This window comes from Oncorhynchus mykiss, chromosome 25 (genome assembly GCF_057628025.1).
Source record: "Oncorhynchus mykiss isolate SJ-2025 chromosome 25, ASM5762802v1, whole genome shotgun sequence".
NCBI classification, from domain to species: Eukaryota; Metazoa; Chordata; class Actinopteri; order Salmoniformes; family Salmonidae; genus Oncorhynchus; species Oncorhynchus mykiss.
This window is the reverse complement of record NC_143046.1, coordinates 58,809,287-58,830,997: the sequence shown is the minus strand read 5'-3', so window position 1 is coordinate 58,830,997 and position 21,711 is coordinate 58,809,287. Positions and strand designations below refer to the sequence as shown.

The 21,711-nt window shown below is 41.1% G+C and overlaps 1 protein-coding gene across 6 annotated transcripts in view; it reads right to left on the bottom strand.

The window, feature by feature from the left end:
* Positions 1–14,592, bottom strand: part of ltk (leukocyte receptor tyrosine kinase) — a 172,063-nt gene extending 157,471 nt beyond the window's left edge. For 5 of the 6 annotated variants that reach the window (XM_090220640.1, XM_036962441.2, XM_036962442.2 and 2 more), the window contains exons 1-2: positions 14,377–14,592; positions 14,182–14,255 (exon numbers count right to left, since the gene is read on the bottom strand). In XM_090220640.1, the coding sequence (XP_090076766.1) occupies positions 14,182–14,236 (55 nt within the window). In that variant the 5' untranslated portion in view covers positions 14,237–14,255; positions 14,377–14,592. The other variant, XM_090220636.1, reaches the window with a different exon arrangement.
* Between the last annotated feature and the right edge of the window lie 7,119 nt (positions 14,593–21,711).

The window sequence follows — 21,711 nt, the reverse complement described above, 5'->3', positions numbered from 1 at the left end:
TTTCAGTTCTGCCCACAAATGTTCTATAGGATTGAGGTCAGGGCTTTGTGATGGACACTCCAATACTGTACCTTGTCGTTAAGCCATTTTGCCACAACTTTGGAAGTATGCTTGGGGTCATTGTCCATTTGGAAGACCCAGTCAAGGGGTCTGAATACTTTCTCAATGCACTCTATATATTCTTGCCAAGTCCAACATTCCCCAAAATCCAGTCTCCAACCTAATGTTAACTATACTACCATAGCATAAAGTTAGCATATTGAATCAGCTATGACAGCCCAGACAGGTTTTCACAATGGCCTGAACAGCTCTTCCATAGAAGATCCTCTTTACACTACACTAGTTTGACGACACATACTAGTTCCACAACACATAGTTTTGTAGTGTAAAGAGAGTGATCTAGGTTCAAAACTCTCTTTCCCAAGCCACTTTGTAGCCACTTTGTCCCACACAGTAGTGTGGGACACTCCTCTGAGTGGTATAGTATAAAGACAATTTTCCCCAGTAGACATGTCGTGTAGGAAATGCGGAACCAATGTACCACTCTACTCATGTAACATGCCTGCTAGACGTCACATCAACATGAGTTTATTATTTTATAGATTGGATCTGCTTCAAGAAAAAGGTAACTGGCACTTGCATTGAATTCATTCAGCTTGTATATCAATTCAAAACAATCAAATTAAGTTAGAGTACAAGTAATTTAAATAAATGTGAAGCTTCAGCAAGTAAGGACAGTAGATTTCAAAGACAACATATAGAGAAATTCCCTTTGCTGTCTGCTGTTGGTGTTAATTTCACCTAGACAGAATACTAAGCATTACTGGGGGGGGGGGGGGGGGGGGGGGGGGACAGACGTTAATTGCGGTTCTTCTTATTAAAACACAAATTAAGTTAAGCCTCCTTTCTCTTCTTGGTTATTGAAAAGTCTACAGTGAACAAAAAGCCCTACAGTATAGCTCAATGATTCCAATGAGAGTGTCTCTGAGTCGTACATGGTTATTTTGATGAATCAATTATATTTTCATAAAGTAACCTCAAATCAGGCTTCGATTCCTTCCTTACTTTTGGCAGTTGCTTCTTCAATCATACTAAAAGCAAAAGTCAAACCCAAACAATGCACAGGCCTATTTAGACTTAGACAAAGAGGCATAATTCTGGTAATAGTTAACTGGCATTTACAGGAAAACATTTCCGTCATCTTGCAGAACAACAAATGTTCAAACATGTTCTGCAAACTAAGTTGTAGAGGGGCTATTTTCATTAGTACGCTAGAATAAGAACTAATTGACTGTGCCACAGCGGTGAAAATGATACCAATATTTGCTAATTCAGAGTGAGTACTGTGTCCTGTTTTCCCTTACGGAATATATATTTTTTGTGATTTTACTGTGATGACCATTGGATAGGTTATCTAATCAGTTATGTGGATAATAAGGGCAGCGAATCAACTATGCACCAGAAAACCAATGCCATTGGTGAGCTATCTAAGCAATGCCAGGAAATAATACATAAAATCAGTAGAGAAGCATGGCTTCACTTTTAATGTCTCTTGCTTTGTAAAACCAATCCAAATAGACCTTACCGTGAAATGCGTACTTACGAGCACTTAACCAACAATGCAGAGCAAGTAAGAAAGATTTGCTCAATAAACTAAAGTAAAAACAGAAACACAATAAATGAACAATAACGAGGCTATATACAATGGATACCGGTACCGAGTCAATGTGCAAGCGTACGGGTTAGTTGAGTTAATTGAGGTAATACATTATATATACAAAAGTATGTGGACACACCTTCAAATTAGTGAATTTGGCCACTTCAGCCACACTCGTGCTGTTACTGTGAAGTGGAAACATCTAGGAGCAACAACGGCTCAGTGGCAAAGAGATATACACCACACAAGCTCAAAGAACCTGACCGCCGAGTGCCGAAGCGAGTAGCTTGAGTTCCAAACTGCCTCTGGAAGCAACGCCAGCACAATAAGTGTTTGTCAGGAGCTTCAAGAAATCGGTTTCCATGGCCGAGCAGTCGCACACAAGCCTAAGATTACCATGTGCAATGCCAAGCACCAGCTGGAGTGGTGTAAAACTCACCGACATTGGACTCTGGAGCAGTGGAAACGCGTTCTCTGGAGTGATGAAACACACTTCACCATCTGGCAGTCCGACGGACGAATCTGGGTTTGGCGGATGCCAGGAGAACGCTACCTTGCCCCAATGCATAGTGCCAACTGTAAAGTTTGTTGGAGGAGGAATAATGGTCTGGGGCTGTTTTTCATTGTTTGGTCTAGGCCCTTTAGTTCCAGTGAAGGGACATCTTAACACGACAGCATACAATGACATTCTGTTCTTCCAACTGTGTGGCAACAGTTTGGGGAAGGCCCTTTGCTATTTCAGAATGACAATGCCCCCATGTAAAAAGCAAGGTCCATACAGAACTGGTTTGTCTAAAACAGTGTGGAAGAACTTGACTGGCCTGCACAGTGCCCTGACCTAATTTTTCCCAAGATGGCGGTGCAGTAGGTAGGACGTGTGTATGTGTATCTGTCTCTGTCTTTGTCTTTTGTCTTTTCCTGTGTAAATAGCCGGTATTGTTTGTATATATCTTAATCTCACATTCTATCTATGAACTAAATATACTTTCCTGCCACCCGCCTCACCCAACGTGGTACGGATCTGTATTTCTATTTCTTATAACTGGAACTTCCATCAGGAGATGGCATGGAGCCTCGCCGATCCATCACGACTGGACTGCCGACGTGATTGCCCGATGTGGTCTCAACAGGCTATTCTGTTACGATGTCGCCGAAGAACCAGCTACTAGCCTCGACCCGCTAGCTTTTCTGAACGCTGTGTCCCCTGCTCGCCTAGCGTAATAGTGACTACCGATCAGCACCTTGACTCACCTATTGCTGCTCTTTTGACCCTGTGATCACTCGGCTACACAGCTGATGCCCCCTGGACTGTTTCAATAACATGGTACCTCATTTAGTTTACCTGTCGGCCCCAGCCTCAAACTCAGGTCCTGTATGTACCTAACTGACCCATTCTGCCCATTAATCAACATTTACCCGTTGTTGTCTTAGCTCTCCTGATCAACACCTGTGATTGCTTTATGCATCTCTCTAATGTTAATATGCCTTGTCTACTGCTGTCTTGGCTAGTTTTACTGTTTTTTCACTGTAGAGCCTTTAGTCCCGCTCAAAATGCTTTGGATAGCTCTTTCATCCCACCCCACACACATGAGGAGAACTCACCTGGTTTAACTTGTCCCTCAAGAGATGAAACCTTTCTCATCGTCACTCAACGCCTAGGTTTACCTCCACTGTACTCACATTTTACCATACTCTTGTCTGTACATTATGCCTTGAATCTATTCTACCACGCCCAGAAATCTGCTCCTTTTATTCTCTGTCCCCAACGCACTTCACGACCAGTTCTTATAGCCTTTAACCGCACCCTTATCCTACTCCTCCTCTGTTCCTCTGGTGATGTAGAGGTTAACCCAGGCCCTGTAGCTCCTAGTTTTACTCCTATTCCCCAGGCGCTATCATTTGTTGACTTCTGTAACCATAAAAGCCTTGGTTTCATGCATGTTAACATCAGAAGCCTCCTCCTTAAGATTGTTTTATTCACTTCTTTAGCACCCTCTGCCAACCCTGATGTCCTAGCTGTGTCTGAATCCTGGCTTAGGAAGGCCACCAAAAATTCTGAAATTTCCATCCCCAACTACAACATTTTCCACCAAGATATAACTGGCAAAGGGGGTGGAGTTGCAATCTACTGCAGAGATAGCCTGCAGAGTTCTGTCATGCTATCCAGGTCTGTGCCCAAAACAGTTCGAGCTTCTACTTTTAAAAATCCACCTTTCCAGAAATAAGTCTCTCACTGTTTCCGCTTGTTATAGACCCCCCTCAACCCCCAGCTGTGCCCTAGACACCATATGTGAATTGAGAGTTTGCACTGTTAGGTGACCTAAACTGGAATATGGTGAACACCCTGGCCAACCTACAATCTAAGCTAGATGCCCTCAATCTCACACAAATTGTCATGGAACCTATCAGGTACCACCCTAAATCCGTAAACAAGGGCACCCTCATAGATATCATCCTGACCAACTTGCCCTCTAAATACACCTCTACCAGGATCTCAGCGATCACTGCCTCAATGCCTGCGTCCGTAATGGGTCCGCGGTCAAATGACCAACCCCCATCACTGTCAAAAGCTCCCTAAAACACTTCAGTGAACAGGCCTTTCTAATCGACCTGGCATGGGTATCCTAGAAGAATATTGACCTCATTCCGTCAGTAGAGGATGCCTGGTTATTAATTAAAAGTGCTTTCCTCACCATCTTAAATAAGGATGCCCCATTTAAAAAATGTAGATCTAAGAACAGATATAGCCCTTGGTTCACTCCAGACCTGACTGCCCTTGACCAGCACAAAAACATCCTGTGGCGTACTGCATTAGCATCGAATAGTCGATCCTGAGGCTAGCTTTTTGAAACAGAAATTTGCATCCTGTAACACAAACTCCCAAAAGTTCTGGGACACTGTAAAGTCCATGGAGAATAAGAGCACCTCCTCCCAGCTGTCCACTGCACTGAGGATAGGAAACACTGTCACCACCGATAAATCCACAATAATTGAGAATTTCAATAACCATTTTTCTAAGGCTGACCATGCTTTCCACCTGGCTACCCCTACCCTGGTCAACAGCCATGCACCCCCCACAGCAACTTGCCCAAGCCTCCCCCATTTCTCCTTTACCCAAATTCAGATAGCTGATGTTCTGAAAGAGCTGCAAAATCTGGACCCTCTCTTTCTAACATTATCCGCCGCAATTGTTGCAACCCCTATTACTAGCCTGTTCAACCTCTCTTTCTGAGATCCCTCTTCAAAGGGGGTGACACTCTAGACCAAAACTGTTACAGATCTATATCTATTCTACCCTGCCTTTCTAAAGTCTCCGAAAGCAAAGTGAACAAACAGATCACCGACCATTTAGAATCCCACCGTACCTTCTCCACCATGCAATCTGATTTCTGATCTGGTCATGGATGCACCTCAGCTATGCTCAAGGTCCTAAATGATATCATAGCCGCCATCGTAAAAAGACAATACTGTGCAGCCGTATTCATTGACCTGGTCAAGGCTTCGACTCTGTCAATCCCCACATTCTTATCGGCAGACTCAACAGCCTTGGTTTCTCAAATGACTGCCTCGCCTGGTTCACCAACTACTTCTCAGATAGAGTTCAGTGTGTCAAAGTCTCTATGGGGCTGCCACAGGGTTCAATTCTCAGGCCGACTCTCTTCTCTGTATACATCAATCATGTCGCTCTTGCTGCTGGCGACTCTCTGATCCACCTCTACGCAGACGACACCATTCTGTGTACTTCTGGCCCTTCTTTGGACACTGTGTTAACAAACCTCCAGACAAGCTTCAATGCCTTACAACACTCCTTCCGTGGCCTCCAACTGCTCTTACAGTTTTTTTAGATTGCTAAACGACAGTGGACACAACTGGAGTCACATGTGCAAAACTCTAACTACAGTCTGCACAGCAGCAGTTCATGTGGACCAAACTCTAGTTCGTTTTTCATTGCTTGAACACAGTTTTCAAAACTCTACACACTTATCCCATGACTTTAACCACAACCTGCACAAAACTGTGGATTTACAGCACTTTGTTCAAATGCTAACACACTGCTGTCAAAACTGTGAACCACACATTCAAAACGGAATAGATTTCAGCCTTGTGCCTTTCAAACACTGCTGATTGCAATTTCAGCTGAAAGGCTAAGCAGGTGTCTTGTTTTAGACTTGTTAGTGAACACACACACATATTACAGTATATATAGGTAGAGCTCAGAAAGACTCATTTTGGAAATGGAACAAGGAAGATGGGTTCGTGGAGGGAGAAGGGTGGCAGGGAGAGGGCGGATGCGTGGAGGAAGACAAAGAAGACAAAGAGCTGTTATTTCAGATGAAATAAGGGCTACACTAATAGACCATGTCGTGAACCATGGTCTCTCATTGAGAGAGGCAGGGTTGAGGGTGCAACCCAATCTGCAAAGATCCACAGTGGCATCTGTAATGCGAATTTTCCATCATTACAGGTATCTATTTTGTATTGCAATTATAGAATATTTACACAGATATATATTACAGTAAGTTTGACTGTAGAATATATTTTTACAACAGGACCCAAAGGCTGCCCCCAACAGGGGGAAGAGGAAAAATATTTTCAGATCCGCAGGAAAATGCTATTGTTGACATGGTTGTTGTCAACAATGCAATAAAACTGCGGGAGATTCAAGATAGAGTGCTGGCTGATAATGATATATTTGAAAATGTTAATTCTGTCAGCACAACAACTATTGCTCGAGTCCTAAAGAAACACCAAGTTACAATGAAACAGTTATACACTGTACCGTTCGAGAGAAACAGTGAACGGGTAAAAGAGCAAAGATACCAATATGTCCAGGTAAGACGTCTGAGGTTACGTACACAGCTAAACAAAATATTTACAGTAGAAAAAACACTAGCATTTCTACAGTAAAACTGTGCACTTACTGTTTTTCAGAGAGTAATGGAGGTGGAAGCACTGGAAAGACCACATTCATTTGTATTTATCGATGAAGCTGGATTTAACCTTGCCAAAACACGGCGCAGAGGAAGGAATGTTATAGGTCAAAGGGCCACTGGAGGTTCCAGGCCAAAGGGGGGGAAATATCACCATGTGTGCTGCAATGGCTAATGATGGTTTGCTTCTCAACACACCACTCATTGGCCCATACAACACAGAAAGGCTTATAGCTTCCCTAGAACAGCTCTATGCTCAGCTAGTGCCAGCAGAACAGGGGGAGCCAGTAAGAAACCCCCAAGTTTTTGTCATAGTTTGCGATAATGTTGCTTTTCACCACTCTGCAGCTATCACAGATTGGTTTGCAGCACATCACAGATTTATGGTTTTGTACCTGCCTGCATATTCACCCTTCCTTAACCCAATAGAGGAGTTTTTCTCTGCCTGGAGGTGGAAAGTGTTTGGTCACCACCCACATGACCAAATGTCTCTTTTGGAAGCCATGCGTGCCGGATGTGAGGACACGAGTCCAGAGGACTGCCAGGGATGGATAAGGCACTCCAGAAGGTTCTTCCCCAGGTGCATGGCAAGAGAAAACATTAGATGTGATGTTGAAGAAAACCTGTGGCCTGATGCTAGAGAGAGGCAGGATTAGCCCCTCAATTATTTGTTCGAATTACAGTATGTACTTTTAGTTTCTACCTTTTTTTTCTCATTACTGTAATTCCGTAAATTACTACAGACTATTGAAGCAAACTGCTCATTTTCATTTACCTTAAAGAATTGTTATGTTCTAAAAATGTTAATAAATCATGTGAAAGAATGTCATTCTTTTCTTTGAAGAAAATATTACTTTGTATGAAGTCACTGAAATTGTTCAAACTGTAAAGATGAAAAGTTGGTATTTTCTGTATTGGTGTTTGATGCTAGTGTTTTTACTCTCAGTGTGTTCTGAGTGACAGTGTGTGTTATCTCAGTGAGGGTTGTGCATAGTGTTTGGCTGCACTGAGCGTGTTTTGAGCCATGTGTTAAGAGTTGTGTTGCTTGGAATGAGTTTTGCAGGTGATGTGAACTGTTTAGCTCAGGTGACTGTTGGTAGTGCAGACTGTAGTTAGAGTTTTGCACATGTGACTCCAGTTGTGCCCACTGTCGTTTAGCAATCGGAAAAAACTGTAAATGCACGCAAAACTTAATGCATGCTCTTCAACCGATCGCTGCCTGCACCCGCCCACCCGTCTAGCATCACTACTCTGGACGGTTCTGACTTAGAATATGTGGACAACTACAAATACCTAAACTCTCCTTCCAGACTCACATTAAGCATCTCCAATCCAAAATTAAATCTAGAATCGGTTTCCTATTTCGCAACAAATCATCCTTCACTCATGCTGCCAAACTGACTATCCTACCAATCCTTGACTTTTGCTAATGTAGTGTATGTACATGGTGGTGTGACTATGCATAGATAATAAACAGACTAGCAGCAGTGTATGTGAAGAGGGTGAAGGAATGTGAATGTGTGTGTGTGTGTGTGTGTGTGTGTGTGTGTGTGTGTGTGTGTGTGTGTGTGTGTGTGTGTGTGTGTGTGTGTGTGTGTGTGTGTGTGTGTGTGTGTGTGTGGAGAATTTAAAAATAAAAATTGTGAAACGTAAAAAAATATAATTTTTTGATAAAACTATACTAAATTGCAATGAAGGTTTACAGTAGTCTCAACATCACAGCACTCTGTAGGGTAGCACCATGGTGTAGCCGGAGGACAGCTAGTTTCCATCCTCCTCTGGGTACATTGATTTCAACACAAAACCTAGGAGGCCCCCCATTCCATAGACTTACACAGTAATTATGACGACTTCCAGAGGACCTCCTCCAACCTATCAGAGCTCTTGCCGCATGAACTGACGTTGTTCACCCAATCCAAGGATCAGACAATGAATATTGTTTTGAAAGCATACAGTACAGCTAGCACTGCAGTGCTTAAAATGTGGTGAATAATTGACTCAAAAAGAGAGAAAAGACAATAGTTGAACAGTTTTGAACAAATTAATTTCTTCAAAAATTAAGGAGAAACAAGAGAGAGTGAGCTAGCTATATTTCATATTTTTTCACTTTCACTTACTTAGCTAGCGAATGCAGCTAGCTAGTTTAGCATACTCAAAGACCCGGCTCAAACAGAGAGGGATGCAATGTTACCTAGCTGGCTATGGCTATCCAACACTGGAACTCTTCCAAGTCAAGGTAAGCTTTTGGTTTTATGAATTTATTGCCACCGGGGCCCACCGGTGTAACTGCTCAACTGCTTGCTGACTATACATTGTACTGCATGATTGTAGCGGGTTTACTAACGTGTTAGTTCTAGTAGCTATGTTGACTTGACGTTAGCTATTATGGTGGAAACAATGTAGACTGTGTGTAGTGGTTAGTGTGATGATATGATATGAAGGTTTGGCTTGGAAAGCTGTTTGTATGTAGCCGCTATGAAAGTGAACTGTGTTTGCGTGTGATCAGGGATGTATTCATTCTGCTGATTCTGTTGAAAAAATATTTCTTAAAACAGAAGCAAATGGATAGAAACAGGGATAAACATACCTGAATTTGTCCAATAGAAGCTTTCGTTTGCAACTGTTGGACTAATGATTAAACCCTAGTTTAGCTAAATTGTGCAAGGTGGTATTGAATGTGTCTATCACCTTGATTACTCAAATGTCTCTCAACCTGTGCACCTACTTTGTAGATGTTCATTCAAAGGTTAGGTTGTAGCAACCTCATGGATGGGTACAGGGAGAATTTTAGAATCATGTAGTAGCCTAAACCTTTCAATGTTACATTGATATGGGTGCATGAAATATGAATGACAGTCATCAAATATGCTGTAATAGAAATAAGACCATGCTCACACTTTTTTTCTGTCCTCCCTCATCTTTTAACGGCACCGATTACCACTTTCAGTGTAGTACAGTGCATTTGGAAAGAATTCAGACCCCTTGACTTCAAAATGCTGTTACTTTACAGGCTTATTCTGAAATGGATTCAATTGTATTTTTTCGTCATCAATGTACATACAATACCTCATTACGACAAAGCAAAAACAGGTTTTTAATTAAATAAAACGGAAATTTATAAGTATTCAGACCATTTACTCAGTACTTTGCTGAAGTACCTTTGGCAGTGATTACAGCCTCAAGTTTTCTTGGGTATGATGCTACAAGCTTGGCACAATTGTATTTTGGGAGTTTCTACCATTCTTCTCTGCGGATCCTCTCAAGTTCTGTCAGGTTGGATGGGGAGCGTCGCTGCACAGCTATTTTCAGGTCTCTCCAGAGATGTTAGATAGGGTTCAAGTCCGGGCTCTGGCTGGGCCACTCAAGGACATTCAAAGACTTGTCCCGAAGCCACTCCTGCATTGTCATGGCTGTGTGTTTAAGGTTGTTGTCCTGTTGGAAGATTAACCTTCACCCCAGTCTGAGGTCCTGAGCGCTCTGGAGCAGGTTTTCATCAAGGATCTCTCTGTACTTTGTTTCGTTCATCTTTCTCTCAAACCTGACTAGTCTCCCAGTCCCTGCCGCTGATGCTTCACCATAAGATGTTGACAGGTTTCCTCCAGACGTGACGCTTGGCATTCAGGCCAAATAGTTCAATCTTGGTTTCATCAGACCAGAGAATCTTGTTCCTCATGGTCTGTGAGTCCTTTCGGGTACCTTTTGGCAAACTACAAGCGAGCTGTCATGTGCCTTTTACTGAGGAGTGGCTTCCGTCTGGCCACTCTACCATAAAGGCCTGATTGGTGGAGTGCTGCAGAGATGGTTGTCCTTCTGGAAGGTTCTCCCATCTCCACAGAGGAACCCTGGAGCTTGGTCAAAGTAACCATCGGGTTTTTGGTCACCTCCCTGACCAAGGCCATTCTCCCCCAATTGCTCAGTTTGGCCAGGCAGCCAGCTCTAGGAAGAGTATTGGTGGTTCCATTTAAGAATGGTGGAGGCCACTGTGTTCTTGGGGACTTTCAATCTACAAGTCTCTGCTAGGTAAAGCCCCGCCCTATCTCAGCTCGCTGGTCACCATAGCAGCACCCACTCGTAGCACACGCTCCAGCAGGTATATCTCACTGGTCACCCCCAAAGCCAATTCCTCCTTTGGTCGCCTTTCCTTCCAGTTCTCTGCTGCCACTGACTGGAATGAACTGCAAAAAGCTGGAGATTCCCATCTCCCTCACTGGCTTTAAGAACCAGCTGTGAGAGCAGCTCACAGATCACTGCACCTGTTCATAGCCCATCTGTATACAGCCCATCTATCTACCTCATTCCCATACTGTATGTATTTATTTAGCTCCTTTTGCACCATAGTATCTCTACTTGCACATCCATATTTTGCACATCTACCATTCCAGTGTTTAATTGCCATAATGTAATTACTTCGCCACCATGGCCTATTTATTGACTTAACTCCCTTAGTTGACCTTATTGGAACTCACTGTATATAAACTTTGTTTTCTTTTTTTCTACTGTATTATTGACTGTATGTTCATTCCATGTGTAACTCTGTTGTTGTATGTGTCGAATTGCTATGCTTAATCTTGGCCAGGTCGCAGTTGCAAATGAGAGCTTGTTCTCAACTAGCTTACCTGGTTAAATAAAGGTGAAATTAAAAATAAAAACAGGATAAATGGAAACAGGATACACCTGAGCTCAATTTTGAGTCTTGTAGCAAAGGATCTGAATACTTAAGTAAATAAGGTATTTCAGATTTGTTTTAAATAAATTTGCTAACATTTCTTAAAACCTGTTTTTGCTTTGTCATTATGGGGTATTGTGTGTAGATTGATCAGGGAAAAATATTTTAATAACAAAATGTGGAAAAAGTGAAGGGGTCTGAATACATTCCGATTGCACTATACAGTGGGGAGAACAAGTATTTGATACACTGCCGGTTTTGCAGGTTTCCTACTTACAAAGCATGTAGCATGTCTGTCATTTTTATCATAGGTACACTTCAACTGTGAGAGACGGAATCTAAAACAAAAATCCAGAAAATCATATTGTTTGATTTTTAAGTAATTAATTTGCATTTTATTGATTAACTGTTCAGCAGTTTTATGGCTTGGTGGTAGAATCTGTTAAGGAGCCTTTTTGGTCCCAGACTTGGCGCTCTGGTACCGCCTGCCATGTGGTAGCAGAGAGTACAGTCTATGTGCTTCTACATCTGCATTGCTTGCTGTTTGGGGTTTTAGGCTGGGTTTCTGTACAGCCCTTTGTGACATCAGCTGATGATACATTTGATTGATTGATTGATGACTTGGGTGGCTTGAGTCTTTGACAATATTTGTGGTCTTCCTCTGACACCGCCTGGCATAGGAAGCTTGGCCCCAGTGATGTACTGGTCCGTACGCACTACCTTCTGTAGTGCCTTGCGGTCGGAATGCCTGAATAGTTGCTATACCAAGCGGTGATGTAACCAGTCAGGATGCTCTCGATGGTGCAGCTATATAACTTTTTGAGGATCTGAGGTCCCATGTCAAATCTTTTCAGACACCTGAGGGGGTGTTGTCGTGCCCTTATCACGACTGTCTTGGTGTGTTTGGACCATGATAGGTCCTTAGTGATGTGAACACCAAGTCACTCGAAACTCTCGACATGCTCCCCTACAGCCCCGTCGATGTGTTTGGGGGCATGCTTGGCCCTTCTTTTCCTGTAGTCCACGATTAGCTCCTTTGTCTTATAAGGTACTGCATCAAGGTCAAAGATTGAACATATTTAACCTGATTTTAAGATATTTTTAAGATACCACTGTAGGTTGAAAATAGTCAAGACAGACAACATTTCAAGATAGGTAAACTTTTTATTATAAGGGGCAAGCTGGTGATTTGAAGTTTTAATATTGAGAAAATCTGTGTAGTTCTATGGTAGCAGCTGTCAGCACAGTCAAACGTGCAAACTAGATTATCTACAAATGTGCACACTACAAATCTGCATTTGTTTTGGTTGCTTTCAGACCCGATTAAATTATAAACCTGTTATCAAAAAAATATATATATATTGCAATTCCCTGCCTCTATTTGACTAAACCAACAGTTCATCACAAGAAATACATTTTCGGGAAATAAATGAATATATTACAATAAGATGTATTGGATGAACTATGGTGATTGGTCCCATCTACAAGACATGCTTTCAGTTGTAATGAGCACATGGATGACTACCAAAATAATAGAATCTGTGAAGCTGCACTATTTCAAGTAATAAAGGTCTGAAAATAGTTCTGGTTCCGCTAATACCACTTTATTACAGTGTAGTTACTCATTTGTTCTGATGTAATTAACACATTTGATGTCAAATACTTCAATGTTCCTCATCTAAGGAATATTCTGCCGTGATATATAGCAAGAGCGATCGCATTAAGCATAAATTAATAAGCCACTATAAAAGGAGAGCAAAACCACCTACTATAATTTGTTAACTAAGACAGTTTTTCATATAATTGTTCTATTTAAAAAGTTGAGAGTTTTATGCAAGTAAAACATGTTTTAAAACCAAGCCAAAACAACATTATGTAAATTATTCATATTGAACTTACATTTGAGCTTCATGAATCTTACATGAGTGTTTTCCTGTCATATTTATTTAACACAAATTGTGTTCTCCTAATGCATGATTTAGCATTAGGAACACATTAGCTTCTACTGCCACAATTACTTTTAAGTAAATAAAATAAATTTAAAAAAAATGGTATTTCAGTTTTTTATTTGTAATAAATGTGTCTGGGAGTGCAGTCATAATTACTCAGAAATCAGTGGGATGGCGTGTGTAAATGTCGTGTGCTTATACAGGTACAGTATATGCAGAAATGTAAACTACAGTTAAAACAGACATATTCAAGCAGGTTCCTCAGGAACTCTTTGATTGAGACATTATGGATTATGAAGATTGCGAAAATTTGCATATGGCTGTAAGGATAATGAAGGCTTACTCTTTAAGGAAATACAGTGAGGCATAGTCAAATAAATATTGACAACATGGACTATCCATGTGAATATTGTTTTCAAATAATTCAGCACCATTCCAAATATTCAGGGTGCCAAGAATCACAATGTCAAATAGCAAAGAATTATTCAATGGCAGTAATGTTAATAATCACAGTTGATCTGAAGCTACAATAGGTCGCAAAATGGTTATCTGACCATCTCAGGCGATTATTCCTAAAACCTATGATCACACAATAATAGCAATATTCCTCTAGAGAAATCCGTTGAGTAAACAAGTTGACTGCCACAACCTTTCCTAACAAATGGAAATGTGTCGTTCTGAATTTTCCAGGTGCAAGAATGACTCTAAATGACTCTAAAAGTATGTTAACCTTAATGATTCGGTCAGGAATGTGTATTAATCTCACAATAAAATGAATTGATTAATATGCCTATCATAGAAGAAGAACATATCATGACCGTGAGGAGAACTGATACTGAAACTTCGAATTAAGTATATTCCTGTGTATCTAGACCAAACTAAAGAGATTTCAAAATAAAAAAAACATTACTGAAATTGACTCCCCAGTGCCGCAATATAGCTAAGGAAATTGTAAATAAATTACTATAGTCTACTTACCTATCAAAACGCTGACAGCGATATTAATAAAAGTGTGTCTTCTTATACAATCCATGGCTCCTTTTGGAAGGATCCTGGAAAGAGTTGCCACTTTTATTTATTAATGTTAACAAATGATAAACAACCAAAAACAAGTTTTAGATCACCAGGTCCCAAGGACGTGCAGCCTTTTTGCGAGCGTAGTTTTTACTTCACCTTGCTGTAATAGTGGCGATGCTGATGCTGCAGCGTTTCGGTCTGAATTGGTGAACCAACTCAAACTCACTCCCGAATGAATGCCTTCTCCTTCTCTTTGGGTTACCACTGCTTACTTAGAAACTTGGTCCTAAAGCCTGCCCGTGGTACATGCTGTATATTATTGCTTTGCAGAGATCTTTGTGCATATGGCGGTTGGTATGGTCATGTTTTACTGTTGGCACAGCCTGGTCTCATACAATAGACGTAACATAGTAAATGTAAATCTAGGATACTTAAATTAGTAAAATTTGTATGATACGGTATGTAAAGTTTGGTAACCCTAAGGTTGCAAGTTTGAATCTCATCTTTAGCATGATTGTAATTAGCAACTTTGAACTACTTGCAAAATGGCTAAAAAGTAGCAACTACTTAGCATGTTAGCTAACCCTTCCCCTAACCTTAATCCTTTTAGCTCACCCTAACCCTAACATTAACCCTTTAACCTAACTTCTAAACTTAACCCTAAAACAGAAAACCTAGCCTAGAGAGGCTCTGTAACTATACATTTTTACCAAAGGTGGGTACTAGTTATGAAATTAAAGGTTACAAGCACAGGAACTCACTGTTTCCCTTCTTGGACTGAAAGACATCCGAATTATGATTCGGTTTGAGACAAATAAATAGGAAGTAATCTGTTAGGTCTCACAAACCCACATTTCTGAACACTTGAAAAAGTCTCTATTGCAAAGTGCAAAAGTCCATTCCTCTACATGAACCCATTATGCCATTGGATTCTTCTTCTTTACTGTATCATATTTAATTCCTTTTCAGTCACCAGTGCTCCTCTTCTTGTAACATAGAACTTGACTATGTTGAGTGTCCATGTGTCGTGTCTGATGTGTTTTTAATACAGGATATGGTTACGCCTGTCACCTCGTAATAACCTGCTAATAGAGGTTTCCTGCCTTTGATGTGTTTACAAAGATCAGTGAAGATCAAAGGCCACAGCTATCTCAGCATAACGCTAATAAGGGGCGTCTGAGTGTAACGACGAGGTAAAGACGATGCATGCTTAATCTGTATTTTTTCAAATGATGTTGGTGCATTACTATTTTAAAGCAATGGGCATATATTGTATATTAATAATCACATCACAGTGCTTTTGATCTATTGTATATGTTTGTAAAAGGAAGTTCATATAAGCTTGTCAAATCTTGTGTCAAATAAAAGCTAAGGGTCTATATATATTTTTTTTAATTGAGGCACATATGCACTCAGTGTCCAGTTTATTAGGTAAACCCATGTAGTACTGGGTCGGACCCCACTTTGGCTACAGAACAGCCTGAATTCTTCGGGCATGGAAACCTTGCTCAATTGTTATGAAGGGACCTAACATGTGCCAAGAAAACATTCCCCACACCATTACACCACCGCCTCCACCGCCACCATACCGTTGACACCATGCAAGATGGGCCATGGACTCTGCTTCACCAAATCCTGACTGCAATCAGCATGACGCAACAGGAACCATGATTAGTCAGACCAGGCAATGTTTTTTCCACTCCTCAATTGTCCAGTGTTGGTGATCGTGTGCCCACTGGAGATACTTTGTGTTTTTAGCTGATAGGAGTGGAACCCTGTGTGGTCGTCTGCTGCAAAAGCCCATCCGTGACAAGGACCGACGAGCTGTGCATTCCGAGATGCCATTCTGCACACCACTGTGGTACTACATTGTTTTTTTAGGGGGTGGATCAGCTTTAATATTGCGGATAGATTGTCGCTTCCATCAATGTAATTGTCGGCCTCACTTCCAATCCCCCATATTTTTGGGGAGTAAATATACAGTGCCTTGCAAAAGTATTCGGCCCCCTTGAACTTTGCGACCTTTTGCCACATTTCAGGCTTCAAACATAAAGATATAAAAATATATAAGAATCAACAACAAGTGGGACACAATCATGAAGTGGAACGACATTTATTGGATATTTCAAACTTTTTTAACAAATCAAAAACTGAAAAATTGGGCGTGCAAAATTATTCAGCCCCCTTAAGTTAATACTTTGTAGCGCCACCTTTGGCTGCGATTACAGCTGTAAGTCGCTTGGGGTATGTCTCTATCAGTTTTGCACATCGAGAGACTGACATTTTTTCCCATTCCTCCTTGCAAAACAGCTCGAGCTCAGTGAGGTTGGATGGAGAGCATTTGTGAACAGCAGTTTTCAGTTCTTTCCACAGATTCTCGATTGGATTCAGGTCTGGACTTTGACTTGGCCATTCTAACACCTGGATATGTTTATTTTTGAACCATTCCATTGTAGATTTTGCTTTATGTTTTGGATCATTGTCTTGCTGGAAGACAAATCTCCGTCCCAGTCTCAGGTCTTTTGCAGACTCCATCAGGTTTTCTTCCAGAATGGTCCTGTATTTGGCTCCATCCATCTTCCCATCAATTTTAACCATCTTCCTTGTCCCTGCTGAAGAAAAGCAGGCCCAAACCATGATGCTGCCACCACCATGTTTGACAGTGGGGATGGTGTGTTCAGGGTGATGAGCTGTGTTGCTTTTACGCCAAACATAACGTTTTGCATTGTTGCCAAAAAGTTCAATTTTGGTTTCATCTGACCAGAGCACCTTCTTCCACATGTTTGGTGTGTCTCCCAGGTGGCTTGTGGCAAACTTTAACCAACACTTTTTATGGATATCTTTAAGAAATGGCTTTCTTCTTGCCACTCTTCCATAAAGGCCAGATTTGTGCAATATATGACTGATTGTTGTCCTATGGACAGAGTCTCCCACCTCAGCTGTAGATCTCTGCAGTTCATCCAGAGTGATCATGGGCCTCTTGGCTGCATCTCTGATCAGTCTTCTCCTTGTATGAGCTGAAAGTTTAGAGGGACGGCCAGGTCTTGGTAGATTTGCAGTGGTCTGATACTCCTTCCATTTCAATATTATCGCTTGCACAGTGCTCCTTGGGATGTTTAAAGCTTGGGAAATCTTTTTGTATCCAAATCCGGCTTTAAACTTCTTCACAACAGTATCTCAGACCTGCCTGGTGTGTTCCTTGTTCTTCATGATGCTCTCTGCGCTTTTAACGGACCTCTGAGACTATCACAGTGCAGGTGCATTTATACGGAGACTTGATTACACACAGGTGGATTGTATTTATCATCATTAGTCATTTAGGTCAACATTGGATCATTCAGAGATCCTCACTGAACTTCTGGAGAGAGTTTGCTGCACTGAAAGTAAAGGGGCTGAATAATTTTGCACGTCCAATTTTTCAGTTTTTGATTTGTTAAAAAAGTTTGAAATATCCAATAAATGTCGTTCCACTTCATGATTGTGTCCCACTTGTTGTTGATTCTTCACAAAAAAATACAGTTTTATATCTTTATGTTTGAAGGCTGAAAAGTGGCAAAAGGTCGCAAAGTTCAAGGGGGCCGAATAATTTTGCAAGGCACTGTATATATTTATATCTTTTTTTTAGGGGGGGGGGGGGGGGGGGGAGTAAATATATATATTTATATGTAGTTTTTTTTGGAGGGGGGAGTATATATATATATATATATGTATATATATATATATATATATATATATACACACACACATGCATAAATCGAATCAAATTGATTTACATCAGCTGATATCTCAAAGTGCTGTACAGAAACCCAGCCTAACACCCCAAACAGCAAGCAATGCAGATGTAGAAGCACGGTGGCCATGAAAAACTCCCTAGAAAGGCAAAAACCTAGAAAGAAACCTAGAGAGGAACCAGGCTATGATGGGTGGCCAGTCCTCTTCTGGCTGTGCCGGGTGGAGCTAATAACAGAACATGGCCAAGATGTTCAAATGTTCATAAATGACCAGCATGGTCAAATAATAGTAATCACAGTAGTGGTCGAGGGTGCAACAGGTCAGCACCTCTACCGCTCCTGCTGTCTCTAGAGAGTTGAAAACAGCAGGTCTGGGACAGGTAGCACGTCTGGTGAACAGGTCAGGGTTCCATAGCCTCAGGCAGAACAGTTGAAACTGGAGCAGCAGTACGGCCAGGTGGACTGGGGACAGCAAGGAGTCATCATTCCAGGTAGTCCTGAGGCATGGTCCTAGGGCTCAGGTCCTCAGAGAGAGAGAAAGAAAGAAAGAAAGAAAGAAAGAAAGAAAGAAAGAAAGAAAGAAAGAAAGAAAGAAAGAAAGAAAGAAAGAAAGAAAGAAAGAAAGAAAGAAAGAAAGAAAGAAAGAAAGAAAGAAAGAAAGAAAGAAAGAAAGAAAGAAAGAAAGAAAGAAAGAAAGAAAGAAAGAAAGAAAGAAAGAAAGAAAGAAAGAAAGAAAGAAAGAAAGAAAGAAAGAAAGAAAGAGAGAGAGAGAGAGAGAGAGAGAGAGAGAGAGAGAGAGAGAGAGAGAGAGAGAGAGAGAGAGAATACATAAATTCAAACAGGACACCGGATAAGACAGTAGAAATACTCCAGATATAAGACTGACCCTAGCCCCCCGACACATAAACTACTGCAGCATAAATAAATAAACATACTCACATATATAAATAGAAACATGCATACATATACACATTCATATACATACATAGAAATACGCATACATATATACATATACACCAGTGGAGACCCCTCAGAGGAGGGAGGGGATTTCATAAAAATAAAAATAGTGAAACGTAAAAAAAAAAGTTATCCTCTTTAGATAAAACTGAACTAAATATATTCATATGTCACCAAATAATTGGTTAAAATACAGTGTTTGCAATGAAGGTCTACAATAACTTCAACAGCACTGTCTGGATTAGCACCGTGGTGTAGCCGGAGGACAGCTAGTTTCCGTCATCCTCTGGCTACATTGACTTCAATAAAAAACCTAGGAGGCTGGTAGGCCTCACCATTTCCATAGACATACAATTGAAGTCGGAAGTTTACATACACCTTAGCCAAATACATTTAAACTCAGTTTTTCACCATTCCTGACATTTAATCCTAGTAAGAATTCCCTGTCTTAGGTCAATTAGGATCACCACTTTATTTTATGAATGTGAAATGTCAGAATAATAGTTGAGAGAATCATTCATTTCAGCTTTTCTTTCTTTCATCACATTCCCAGTGGGTCAGAAGTTTACATACACTCAATTAGTATTGGGTAGTGTCATGACGTGGCCCTCTTTGGGGATAACGAGTACCATCACCCTCTCTCTGCACCATCCCCCTCTCCCTCTCTCACCACCTCTCTCTCTTCCCCCTACACCCAGGCAGGTCATAAATTCCTAGAGGCGTCTCTCTCCTCATGGCCAGACAATATAGCGAGAGTGAGTTTCACAGGAGAACAAAGGAACCTCTTCCACATCACAGAACTTGAGAACTGAACAATGTCCATGTTTTGGAGAATGTGTACACGGTATGGGGGAAAATCCAGCTATGACCGGTCCATTTCATTTAATGTTTGTGAAACTCATGAGAGACAATACCAAAACTCTGTTTATGCAAGAGTCTCAGTTGTGAGGCTTGCATCTAATTGTTGTATAAAACGCATGAGTAAAGATGAAACTATTTGTGAAATTATTTAATGTGATTTTAAACTGTTTAACCTGTCTAGGACCGGAACCCCTCGCCAACAACCAGTGAAATTGCAGGGCGCCAAATACAAATCAACAGAAATCTCATATATCAAATTTCTCAAACATACAAGTATTAGGCACCATTTAAAAGATACAATTCTCATTAATCCAGACACAGTGTCTGATTTAGAAAAATGCTTTACAGCGAAAGCTCAACAAATGATTATGTTAGGTCACCACCAACTCAAAGAAAAAACCAGACATTTCTCCAGCCAAAGAGAGGAGTCACAAAAAGCACAAACAGAGATCAAATTAATCACTAACCTTTGATGATCTTCATCAGATGACACTCATAGGACTTCATGTTACACAATACATACATGTTTTGTTCTGTAAAGTTCATATTTACAGTGCCTTGCGAAAGTATTAGGCCCCCTTGAACTTTGCGACCTTTTGCCACATGTCAGGCTTCAAACATAAAGACATAAAACTCTATTTTTTTGTGAGGAATCAACAACAAGTGGGACACAATCATGAAGTGGAACGACATGATTGTGTTCAGTGAGGAAGTTCAGTGAGGATCTCTGAATGATCCAATGTTGACCTAAATGACTAATGATGATAAATACAATCCACCTGTGTGTAATCAAGTCTCCGTATAAATGCACCTGCACTGTGATAGTCTCAGAGGTCCGTTAAAAGCGCAGAGGGCATCATGAAGAACAAGGAACACACCAGGCAGGTCCGAGATACTGTTGTGAAGAAGTTTAAAGCCGGATTTGGATACAAAAAGATTTCCCAAGCTTTAAACATCCCAAGGAGCACTGTGCAAGCGATAATATTGAAATAGAAGGAGTATCAGACCACTGCAAATCTACCAAGACCTGGCCGTCCCTCTAAACCTTCAGCTCATACAAGGAGAAGACTGATCAGAGATGCAGCCAAGAGGCCCATGATCATTCTGGATGAACTGCAGAGATCTACAACTGAGGTGGGAGACTCTGTCCATAGGACAACAATCAGTCGTATATTGCACAAATCTGGCCTTTATGGAAGAGTGGCAAGAAGAAAGCCATTTCTTAAAGATATCCATAAAAAGTGTTGGTTAAAGTTTGCCACAAGCCACCTGGGAGACACACCAAACATGTGGAAGAAGGTGCTCTGGTCAGATGAAACCAAAATTGAACTTTTTGGCAACAATGCAAAACGTTATGTTTGGCGTAAAAGCAACACAGCTCATCACCCTGAACACACCATCCCCACTGTCAAACATGGTGGTGGCAGCATCATGGTTTGGGCCTGCTTTTCTTCAGCAGGGACAGGGAAGATGGTTAAAATTGATGGGAAGATGGATGGAGCCAAATACAGGACCATTCTGGAAGAAAACCTGATGGAGTCTGCAAAAGACCTGAGACTGGGACAGAGATTTGTCTTCCAACAAGACAATGATCCAAAACATAAAGCAAAATCTACAATGGAATGGTTCAAAAATAAACATATCCAGGTGTTAGAATGGCCAAGTCAAAGTCCAGACCTGAATCCAATCGAGAATCTGTGGAAAGAACTGAAAACTGCTGTTCACAAATGCTCTCCATCCAACCTCACTGAGCTCGAGCTGTTTTGCAAGGAGGAATGGGAAGAAAAAAAAATTCAGTCTCTCGATGTGCAAAACTGATAGAGACATACCCCAAGCGACTTACAGCTGTAATCGCAGCAAAAGGTGGCGCTACAAAGTATTAACTTAAGGGGGCTGAATAATTTTGCACGCCCAAATATCCAATAAATGTCGTTCCACTTCA